This window comes from Podarcis bocagei, assembly GCF_964188305.1.
Source record: "Podarcis bocagei genome assembly, chromosome: 6".
NCBI lineage: Eukaryota > Metazoa > Chordata > Lepidosauria > Squamata > Lacertidae > Podarcis > Podarcis bocagei.
In genome coordinates this window covers 9,792,936-9,804,560 of record NC_138130.1, presented here as the reverse complement: position 1 = coordinate 9,804,560, position 11,625 = coordinate 9,792,936, and the positions used below count along the sequence as shown (strand labels likewise).

General features: G+C 45.4%; 1 protein-coding gene across 1 annotated transcript in view; it reads right to left on the bottom strand.

Moving 5' to 3' along the window:
• Positions 1-1,030: 1,030 nt before the first annotated feature.
• KLF5 (KLF transcription factor 5) overlaps positions 1,031-11,625 on the bottom strand; it is a 207,110-nt gene continuing 196,515 nt past the window's right edge. Inside the window, exon 4 of the mRNA XM_081198523.1 lies at positions 1,031-1,047. Coding sequence (XP_081054649.1) covers positions 1,046-1,047 — 2 coding nt within the window. The 3' untranslated portion in view covers positions 1,031-1,045. The remainder of the gene's footprint in view (positions 1,048-11,625) is intronic.

Here is an 11,625-nt window from a genome sequence, read left to right as displayed (position 1 = left end):
TTTCCTTAGATCACTCCTGCAAACACCTAAATGCGTCCCAAACGCTGCCCTACGACTGGAAGTGGGCTTATACAGCATTAAAGCCAAAATATGGATAAGAACCTTATGCACTTGGCTAAGACTGAACAACTCGCCGGTTGGGCTACTTTCCCTGATGCTTCTTGACAAATTCCAATCTAGCTGGTTGAAGGGCATTCTCAGAAAACTGGCTACATGTGGTCTCTCCCCAGACTATTTATTAAGTTTAGAAAGGGGAACGGCCAAGAACATAATCAAAGAAAGACTCAGGGACATTGAAGCCCAAAATGACTTTAACCAACTTCCGATAACTTATAAACTTCTATACAATTCCCAAAGGCCCCATCTAGCAAACTATCTCAAAGTCCTAGACAACGCCAAACACCGATGGGCATTTTCCAGGGCCCGCTTCAATGCTCTCCCTTCAGCTCTTCTAGAGGGAAGATACAATAAAACACCGATTGAACAAAGATTATGTCCCTGTAACAGCAATGAAATCGAAACCATTGTGCATGTCATCTTATACTGCCCATTATATCGAGACTCAAGAAAAGAGCTGATCGAACCGATTCTGAGGAAAATACCTCACAGCACAGACGACACCTATATCAGACACCTCTTAGCTGACAAAGAGCCCGGAATTAACAGGTCCGTGGCAAAGTACTGTTACATTGCAACAAGAATAAGACGAGCAATGATGTCTACAAAGGAGGCCAAACTGTAAACATCGAAGGAACGATAATAAACAGTAGCGACTCCTGAATTGAATTTTAAAAACTTAAAACTCGAAACTTGGTCATAAATATAAGCACCAATTCTGAGAATTGGCCATATTTTTACTGCTACTGGTAGCAGAATACTACTCTTAATGTCATATTTTATAAATTGCTTCCTGGTCACTGACCGTATTAAAGATATTTGATTTTGATTTGATGCTGAACACATCCCTCCAGCCACGTCCTCTGGCCTGCCAAGCGCATGAATACTTCACTACAGTCTCAGGCAGGCACCAAACGAGGCGGATGTACTCTGCTTCTGATGAACCACAAGATGGCCTAGTGTATATTTGTGTGCATGTGTGGATACACACACACACAGAGAGAGAGAATTCACCATTCCATAAAATGCCTTTGTAAAACTTGAATAAATAAAACTTCGTTTCTGAGATGACTTTTTTTTTTATTGCACACGCTGGTTTCCATACAAAATATTAACAGAGAGAAACCAATAATAAAGTTGAGTTTTGCAAATGTAAATAGTGAAACCAGAGCCCTCGATAAGCGCTATAAATCTCCACACACAGGTTGCTGTTTAATCTTTATGTACAGGTGCGTCTCAAGGTTATCTCAAGAGGGGGCTTTTGTAACTTGTCATCTGCTTGGTCTTTTATCAGCATAAAGCATTTCCCCTTGTAACGTTTATTGCTTTTGCCAGTGAAAGCTTAGTTGTCGCCACAAGAGCATGCGTTGGCACAAATATAATAAGCCTCCCGTATCTCCACCTATCCTCTTATCAGGGCAGAGCGGCACATTACCCAACTGCTGACCTCAGACATTTTGCCGCCTGAAGTGGAGCCCAAATGACACTCTCTCTCCAGAGAAAAAGAAACACCGGAAGCTGCCTTCTCTACTGAGTCGGGACATTGGTCCCTCTAGCTCAAGGCTGGTGGCATGGACTGGCAGAGGCTCTCCAGGGTTTGGGGCAGGATCCAGGAACCAGGAGATGCTGGGGACTGATCCTGGGACCTTTTGGCATGCAGAGCAAGTGCTCTGCCTCTGAGCCACAGCTTCCTGACCTTCCTTGATTCCAAACTTCATCCAGCCTCCTCCTCCCATTCACGGTTCTGCCTGAATCAGGGCACCTCCTTTTTTTTTTTTTTTTTTTTTTTGCTACCCATTTGTCTGCTCATTAAGTTGCCATTGCATTGGCAGTTTGCCAAACCAAGGCCAAAGGAGGGAGGGGAGGGGCATTTGCAGTGGAGAATTAGGGGTGGGCCATGTTTACTTTTTGACACACGTTTAATTATGGCATCCATTTGCTGTCCACCCAACTAAGTTCTCTGGGTGGCTGACGCAGGCAATAAGTTGCAAAATACATGTTAAAAAATACCCTTAAGGCAAAAACATGGGTCGCAAAGCAGAAAGCCTGGCAGAAACCTTGCCCATCACTAAAATCAGTATTAAAAAAACAGCTGGAACTAAATCCAGCAGAAGGTCAGCACAAAACGTGGTGCGAAAACTAACCTGCTGAACAGATTGTAGTTAAAAGGAATGGGAGAACATGGAGGTCTTCAGCTGATGCCTAAAAGACCACAGCTTAGGTTCCAGGTTATCTGGAGCGGGCATTCCTTAAGTGTGGGGCCACCACTGAAAAAGCCTTGTTCCCATTAACCCCTACTGAAAAGGATGGGAAGAAAGCATCAGTTGATCATATACCTTACCTCTACGCTGATTTCATAAAACCCTGTGATTTGCATCCCGAGCTGTTTCTACCGCTTTTGCCCTTGACGTTTTCATGAGTTGTTGGTTGTTGTTTTTTACAGCACCCACCACATACAGTGTGTTCTCTTTGAACGCAAATCAATTGAGCTTTGTATGATTACACATCATGAGCTTCACAGTGAGCCCTGCAAAAGTCAACATCATAAAGCAGGGAGTTTGCCAGATTTGATGCAGCTGCCCTAATCAGTTTGCTGCGCCAGTGTAGACATTGACCTGTGACCATTTTTTCCCCCAAGCATACAATTCCTCTCGAAAAAGAGAACGTGTGGATCTGTACGTTTTCATGTGCCAAATGGTTTCAGGATTAAATTGGGTAGGAGACCTTCACACTTTTCAAAAGTACGTGCAAACATTAGTCGTTTAAAAATGACTAAAAACCATCTGAAAACATGTAGATCATCTAAAAACATTTGAAAAAAAGAAATGTTTCAAAGATGAAGATATAGGGTGTAATGATGAAGAATAAAATCACAAGATTCAAACAGTCACAGGATGAAGGAAACAGGCTTGTAGCTCAGTGGTACAGCACTTGTTTTATATTCAGGTAGAGCTTAGAGAGACTCCTTGTATGAAACCATGGAGAGTCACTGCTAGAAAATGTAGATAATACTGAGGTAGATGGACCACTGGTCTAAGATAGCATCCTATGCTCCTAACAATTGACAGAATTTTTTAAGCAGAACAGTGATTTCTTTGGCATTGGGACTAATCTAATGCAAATATTAAGCATCTATTAAGCATGACATAGGGACGCAGATGGCGCTGTGGGTTAAACCACAGAGCCTAGGGCTTGCCGATCAGAAGGTCGGTGGTTCGAATCCCTGCGACGGGGTGAGCTCCCGTTGCTCGGTCCCTGCTCCTGCCAACCTAGCAGTTCGAAAGCATGAAGTGCAAGTAGATAAATAGGTACCGCTCCGGCAGGAAGGTAAACGGCATTTCCGTGCGCTACTCTGGTTCACCAGAAGCGGCTTAGTCCTGCTGGACACATGACCCGGAAGCTGTCTGCGGACAAACGCCGGCTCCCTTGGCCAGTAAAGCGAGATGAGCGCCGCAACCCCAGAGTCATCCATGACTGGACCCAATGGTCAGGGGTCCCTTTACATTTTTAAGCATGGCATAATTGATTATAAACCTTCAGATGTCTATAATAATGATGTGTGCATTCATGGCACATGAAAACTAAAGAGAGAGAGCCCTGAGAAGAGATTCCCTGAGCTCAAAGGAGGAAAAAGCTGCAGAAGAAGGCATCAACCATTTTTAGCTTGCCAAGAGGCAGCACCAAAGGATGTCTCAGCCAGTTGCTCCAGGACCTCACTGAGATAACTTGGCCGCAACTGTCGGAGCACTATCCATGGTTCTGAACCCACAACTTGATCTCGCTCCAAGGTGCTGACCCTTGCCTCACCCCACTGTCCTGCCTACCTGCTGCTTGGGGTCCTGGGAACTAACTGTCCTCCCTTGCTTGGGACATCAATACTCTTCAGTGATGGGCATCACAACAGACCATGAACTCTGGATGCCGTTGGGCTCCCTTCAGCTCTGACCATTGCCCATTCCAGTTGGGGCTGATAAAAGTTTAGGTCTCAGACTATCTGGGTGGTGACATGCTTCTCACCCCTGTCATAGGTGGTCCTGTGGTAAAGTCTTCTATGAGTGTGTGCCTATCAGATTTCTGATTGGGTTGAAAGCCCATTCACAGGAATGAATGCCTCCTGAACGCATGCAAAAGTATTTCTTAATGCTCTAGTGTGTATGACCAGTCCGTATGGACCGACAAGTCTGAAAGCACCAAGTTAATCAGTTTAAAATTTGAGCCAGCAATGTGTAAACTGAAAAATCAAGCATTCAAACATTTTCAGCATTATATCGCTTTCAGGTTTTTTTAGAAAAAAATGTGGGAAAGGGAAAGTTTAGAAATGTTTGTACCCAGGGGGTCCATTAACTGTTTTGGTGGAGAAATTGCTTACATTCCTCCACCTGCGCTACTGGGTTCTCCTCATGTGCTCTGCTGACAGACCTCCCGAGTAGCAATGTAAAGTCTTAATTTCTGAACTTGGGAGGCTTAGCATCTAAACTGGTTGAAAACATTTCAAAGGTCTTCTGGGGATTCTGGAAGAGTTTGTTTATCCTGATCTTGGATGGCTGCATCCAAGAAAGCCCACTTAATTCACTAACTCCTCAGCTCATCTTCGCTGGTCTGAATTTGAGTCATCTTGACCTCTACTTGTGAAGTCCTCTTTTGTTGTCTACCAATCTAGCTTCAAAACCTCAAGCACATTTTTCCACTTGAATCAACAGTGCTAACACATACAGTTGGATAGCTGGGAACTGCATACATGCCAGGAGTAGGACGATGTTCCAGCCAAAGATAAGCAATTTAAGATGAGCTTTCTATTGTGGCTGGATTCACAGGTGGAGAAAGCACTGCTGTGCTCTAGTCGTGCTTGGACTAGGCGGGCCACAGGCTATTCTTACATTCTTAATCTGAGTGAATGTGATGAAAATTTGGCAGGACCACCGACAGAAAAACGTTGGGGGCTTGATCTGGTCCTAAGGCTGCCGGTGGCCCTTACTCTGTGCAAATCATACAGCTTTCAGCTTGAGGCATTAGGCTTTTGCAGGTTGGGTTTTTGCCAACCCAATAGCTCCAGGCATTTCCACATTTAATAAAGTAGACCCTAATCAAGTTATTGTCCCCATATCCCAGGTGGGAATATGAATGCCCACCTGCAACAAAATAGATACATCAAGCCAGTTCAATGGGTCATGATTAAGACTACCAGGTCTGGGAGTTGACCTGAAGTTTCAGGGTTTAAGCCTCCTCAGGGTCTCCAGGGTAAAGCCCGGGGTCAGGGAGCAGGTTCAAGAGGATTTGCCATTTTGTGTAAGCAAGTAGCCACAGGAGGTGTGGAAACAGAATTGAGATGGCCAACCATGAGAAGATCAGAGTTAATCTACTAGTAGCCCCTGGAGGAAGGGCTAACAGAAGCTTTGGAGGAGGGGGCTGATGTTTTGGGGGGAGTGGGGTGGTGTTCATCCCCTCCCTTGCACACCATGGCCATGATCCATTTTATCTCCTCGCCCCTACTGCACTCTGGCTATTTAAACATCACACACAATGAATGTCAAAGCTAGCTTGGTTCTGCAAGTCAAGAGGGGTAGACCATAACCAGACATATTAAACATAGTTATGCCAGCCCATGGGTGAATTTAAGAAAAGTTCATTCTGCATTTACTCCAGAAGCTCTAAACAAAATTAAAATAGGGCACAATTCTGTGGCCCTTGAGAAGGCATTCTGGAAGCTATTGGTGTTCTCTGTGTCTCTCTGTCTTTCTGTCTCTATCTCTCTCTGGAGAAGATTATTTTCTCTTCTGTATGATTAGCTTGATAGCAGGGCATTTCAGAACATAAAGCGCAAATAAAACCATGGCTTCACCTACAGCCAGCTTGTTTTTAGATGCACTAATTTGTTCTAAACAACATTCATGCTTAATGCTCAATTATGTTCTGCCTTCTCACCTCATGCGAGCATCACAGTGGAATCCTTGTACCTCAAAATTCACACTCATGAAACTAAGGGCTGTTTACAGTATTTTCCACTTCAGGAGGCTGCCAGGTAAAATCTTTCTTTTCTTTTTTTTATTGCTATGCTCTTTATAATGATTTTTGCTTTAATGCCTGAAGCACCTTGGCAGGGGGAAAAACCCCTTCTGAAAACATTGCCGTTCTGAATGATTACTATAATTACAGATTTAATCACTACAGTACGCCGAATTGCTTTTCACAGCATGGCTGGCATTTATTTGTTTTAGTCAGGCGTACATTCCATGAAATTATCCATTATTATTATTATTATTATTATTTTGTTATTTTCTGCTAGGATCACTACCAAACAAGTGGTAGAGGAAAGTCCCCACTCACGTCTGCGTAGTTATCTAAATGCCTGAACATCTGAAACTCTGCAATACTTTGAACTGATGGCCTTCCCTGTTAGTGCCGCCCTGATGTCAGGGACTGGTTGGACCCAGAGGAATGGTGGGGGGCACCAGTTTGCTGAGCCCCTCCCTCCTCTCCCCCATGGCCAGGAGTAGGGCTTTGGCGATGTTCACTTTCACTTTCTCTGAAACTCAGTTCCCATGTGGTTCCATGGAAACCCTGACAGGGGAGCATGCTCACTGGGTTCCGCCCAACTGGGATGGGGCGATGTCCACATGTGAAGAGGCCCAACAAGGCCTACTACAGCCATGGGAAGGCCCGATGGGGCCTGTCATGGTTGCAGGTAGCCCCTGTGGGGCCCGTCATAGCTGTGGGAAGCCCCAGAGGGGCCAACCACAGAATATTGAGGGGACCCAGCCCCCTCCTTGAAAATTGGGGGGGGGGCTTGTATAATAGGTGAAGAGTTGCCAAAAGAAAACAAAATACTTTTTATGTACACAACGACGGCAGTGAGAATGCTGCCAGCCCAGAGATGGAAGGATGGAGAAGTACTGATCAGAGAAGAATGGCAGACTAAACTGATGGAGTACTCAGAGAAGGCGAAACTGACGGGGAAGATCAGAAACCAGGAAGATCAAGTATTCCTAAAAGACTGGAGTAAATTTTCCATATGTTTAAAAGACCACTGTAAACAGTTTAAATCTTTGGCAGGGATATAATGACACTTGCAATGTGGAATCAACTATGGTAACTATGGATATATAATAGATGGATAAGGGTAAAAGATGCAGAATACTTTATTTTAAATATGGAACCCACGGAGGGAGGGAAGGAGGTCCAAAGGTTTGAAGGAAACTTTTCTTTTAATGTTTGAAATGGTTAACGTTAAATTGTGTAAAATTATGGAAAACCAATTTTAAAAATTATTTTAAAAAAGGAAATTGAGGGGCTTGACCTCCCAGGGTCCCCTAGATGGCGCCCCTGTAGAGAAGCGTTGTGGCTTAAGAGAATGATAGAATCGTGGAGTTACATTTAGGCACTCTCTTAATTTCCTGTACTGTCCCCGATGTAGCACCATTCTGGGGCATGATGGGAAATTAAATGGGTGGCTAAACCCAGCCAGCCAGTGCTACTTACCGTGCCACCACCATAGCCAGCTAAAACTGTCAGGTCCCATGTGGAACCTGCACAGATCTGGAGCTGGAGCCCTGATTCCACTGCCCAAGTCCCAGATTCCACAAAAGGAAGGACACTGGGATGCTGCCCTCGGTGCAAAATGTGGGGCTGCTTTTGCACGCGAGTTAAGTTCCAGCGCTGCTGGTTAAAACTCAGTTCTTCGGGAAACAGGTTCAGTGCTGGCTCAAGGTGATTTGATCTGGTTTCATGTTCCAACTTCTGGATGGCTTTTACGGCTACTTTTATGGCTGCGGTTTTAATTGCTGTTGTTAGAATTTGAAAACGGTTTATTGTTGCGGGTTTTATTGGTATTTCAGTATGTCCGACACGGCTTCAGGCATGGCACTGACGACAGAGAACATGGTAGGAAGGTAAATAACGACGACAATTAAACTCTTATAAAACAGACATATGCTTGAAGTACAGGTATTTACTTTGCCAAGCACTGGGCACTGCTGCTTACAAACCCCACTGCCCCTCTGGAATTAAAAAAACTTTACAGAAGGGCTAAACTGCCACTCCACTAAAGTTTCCACATACACCCGTATCAGCTGGTTCATATTTCATAGCTCCATTGGGCCATGCCATCATTCACATTGTGCAGAAGAATTGCACACACACAGCATATGTGGGGCATCACGTAATAGCACAGGTGAGCCAGTTGTTTCTCCATGCATGATGTCATATTGGGGGCAGGGAATGAAATGGGGTAGGGCAGGGGAAGAGACTGTCCCAGTTGGTGCAGTCCTGGGCAGTAGTGGCTGGTGGTCATTGGAGCTGGTAGATCGGAGGTCAGGGAGGTCAAGCATGGGCAGAGCCAATGCCAATGGAAGGTGGAGCCAAGGAATTCTAGTTTTGTCCCCATCTTCCTGCTGAGTTCTGCAAGGGCACCACAAGGACCCAGTTTGCATTTCTAGATGCACCTCCGGAATCTGCACTTTCTGAAACAATGCGAGAACGGAAACACAGCTATCCTTCGATATCCTCACTTCTGCAAATTTCGAAATGGTGTTTTCCAGCCAGGTGATAGGCACAAAAATGCATTCACTGTGCTAAACTGTGCGTCAAAAAAATCACAGTGAAAACTGCATATATTTTGCATATACGTAAGTGGAAAGTGAGCTCCTGTTTCTCAGTCCCTGCTCCTGCCAACCTAGCAGTTTGAAAGCACGTCAAAGTGCAAGGAGATAAATAGGTACCACTCCGGTGGGAGGGTAAATGGCATTTCCGTGCACTGCTCTGGTTCGCCAGAAGCGGCTTAGTCATGCTGGCCACATGACCCGGAATCTGTATGCCGGCTCCCTCGGCCAATAAAGCGAGATGAGCGCCACAACTACCAAGTCAGCCATGACTGGACCTAATGGTCAGGGGTCCCTTTACCTTTCCCTTTAAGGGGAAATTGCTTTCCAAAAATGTGTCAAAATTGCATGCAAGACTGCATCTATTTGAAGAAATTTGCATTAAAACGCTGCTGGATTTTTATGAGGACTTTTAAAGGTAAAGGGACCCCTGACCATTAGGTCAAGTCATGGCCGACTCTGGGGTTGTGGCGCCCATCTCGCTTTACTGGCCGAGGGAGCTGGTGTACAGATTCCGGGTCACGTGGCCAGCATGACTAAGCCGCTTCTGGTGAACCAGAGCAGCGCACGGAAATGTCGTTTACCTTCCCGCTGGAGCGGTACCTATTTATCTACTTGCACTTTGACATGCTTTTGAACTGCTAGGTTGGCAGGAGCAGGGACCGAACAATGGGAACTCACCCTATTGCGGGGATTCGAACTGCCGACCTTCTGATCGGCAAGCCCTAGGCTCTGTGGTTTAACCCACAGCGCCACCCGCATCCCTATGAGGACTTTAAAAAATTAAACCAAATTCACAACTGATGTAGAAATGTGGATAACTGAAGGGAGGGGAAATGAGAGACTGAGAGAAATCAAAATTGACAGATTTACCCCATCCCCACCTAGGAGGGAGTTGGGTAAGGCAGCAAGGATATCACTATTTGCACTGCGCCAACCTCTCTGCCAGCTCAACCCTCTCCTTCCTGGTAAGCAACAGCGCCCCCTCTGGCAGGAAGCTAGCATAGCCAGTCCATCCCATGGTGTGAACTGCTTTTCCCCTTTCGTGAGTTGCCAGCCACCAAACTGGACTTATTGGTGGCCTCAGATCTCAAGGTACGGGTTGGTGGTGCTGGGGGAGGCTCTCCTGTAAGTACTGGGGCTCCAAACCATTATGAGATTTGCTCTTTAACATCAGGAAGACAAGTCATCAGCACACGAAGGAAAAAGAACTATGTCCTGTGAGTATAAGTAAGGAATGTTCCTCCGCCTCCTTACAACCTCGCTGCTCTCAGCCCTCATGTTAAGGATTCTTGAGCCTTGAGTTATTTTTACTGTGCCTTCATGAATATGTTAGCAAACGCCTGGCGCTTTGTGTGAATGAGCACTCGCTTGCTGCTACTTTAAAGCACTCTCGGAACATTTTAATATGCTGTGTCTCTCAGCCTGCAGCCAGTTTCTTCAGGGTAATTTTCCCGTTTTGTGTAGCCTCCTTTGAAGTGCTGCGGATGAAAGGCTGTTGTGAAGTGCACTCGCGTTTGTGTTTTGTTACTAGGTTAAAAGAGAAGCAGAGTTCAAAATGTTTGTTTGCTTTCCTAAATCTTACCTTGTTGTATTTATAACCATTAAAAGCATTTTTAAAAAGGGAGGGGGGAAACACTGAAGAGTTTCTCGTCGCTGAAAAGAAGGCGGGATCCTATGGAATGAGCACCCTGTTGTGACATCAACTCAGGGAAAGCCCACCGGAAGCTTAGATCCCTCCGTGTGTTGTGATGTCAAGGAGCTTCCTATGTTCCTAAAATAAAAGATAAAACAAAACGCTCTGTCTTCGGGTTACACCTGTATTTCAGCACGCAGCACGCTGGGAGACGAAGAAAGGTCATCTGTGTTTGCGCAACGGAAATGATGTGAGCGTCTCATCCCTTGCAGTTCTTCTGTTGCCTCTTCCTGGTAATGTATGAAGCCGCCTGGAGGCAAGGCTGGAAGAATGTTCCAGAAATCAGAAGCCCCTCAATATAGCAGGACACTCCTTAGGGTTTGGGAAAACCAGCCCCCACCAGGCCCAGGGGGGAGTGCAAAAAACACCTATCAGACTATGGCACGTATGTTGCAGTACAATCAAATGTGGGAAAAGCTTCCTGTTTTGCTCAAACTGCAGCATGCAATTTTTTCCCACACTTCTTCCTCAGCTCATCCTCATTCTGGATGCTTTGAGTACTTGGGACATGTAAAATGAAGTACAGGGTTACAGACGCTTCAGGTTACAGACGCTTCAGGTTACAGACTCCGCTAACCCAGAAATAGTACCTTGGGTTAAGAACTTTGCTTCAGGATGAGAACAGAAATCGTGCAGTGGCGGTGCAGCAGCAGTGGGAGGCCCCATTAGTTTAAGTGGTACCTCAGGTTAAGAAGAGTTTCAGGTTAAGAATAGACCTCCGGAACGAATTAAGTTCTTAACCCGAGGTACCACTGTAATTTCTTATATGGTTATTGCAGAAAAGGGATTTTTTTTCCCTAAAGGAGGCACTGATACAACTTTTTACCAAGGGCACAAGCACATTTAATTTTCCATAAGGCTCACCATCGCCATCTAGTGTCACGTTGTATATTGCACCTAAAACACGCTTAAAACATTTTATTTGCAGCTGTATAGTTGAGTCCCAGCTGTGTCCAGTGGGCCTTCCTACAGTTGGCCGAGTGTCACACTTTAGTGAGGCCAATCCTCTGTTTCACTGTGCCATCTCTTCGAAGGGCTGCCTGGTCTGGGGCCAGCTGCTCAACAACAGTTTGTAGCATCTGCATGGCAGACAAATACAATGAGCTGCACTGTATTTCTCTTTAAGTTGTAGGATATGGTTTCTAAACATCGATTCGTGCAGGCAATGACCAATTTATGTCTGTCCAATTGATGCATGACTGCAACAACCTGGAAGTA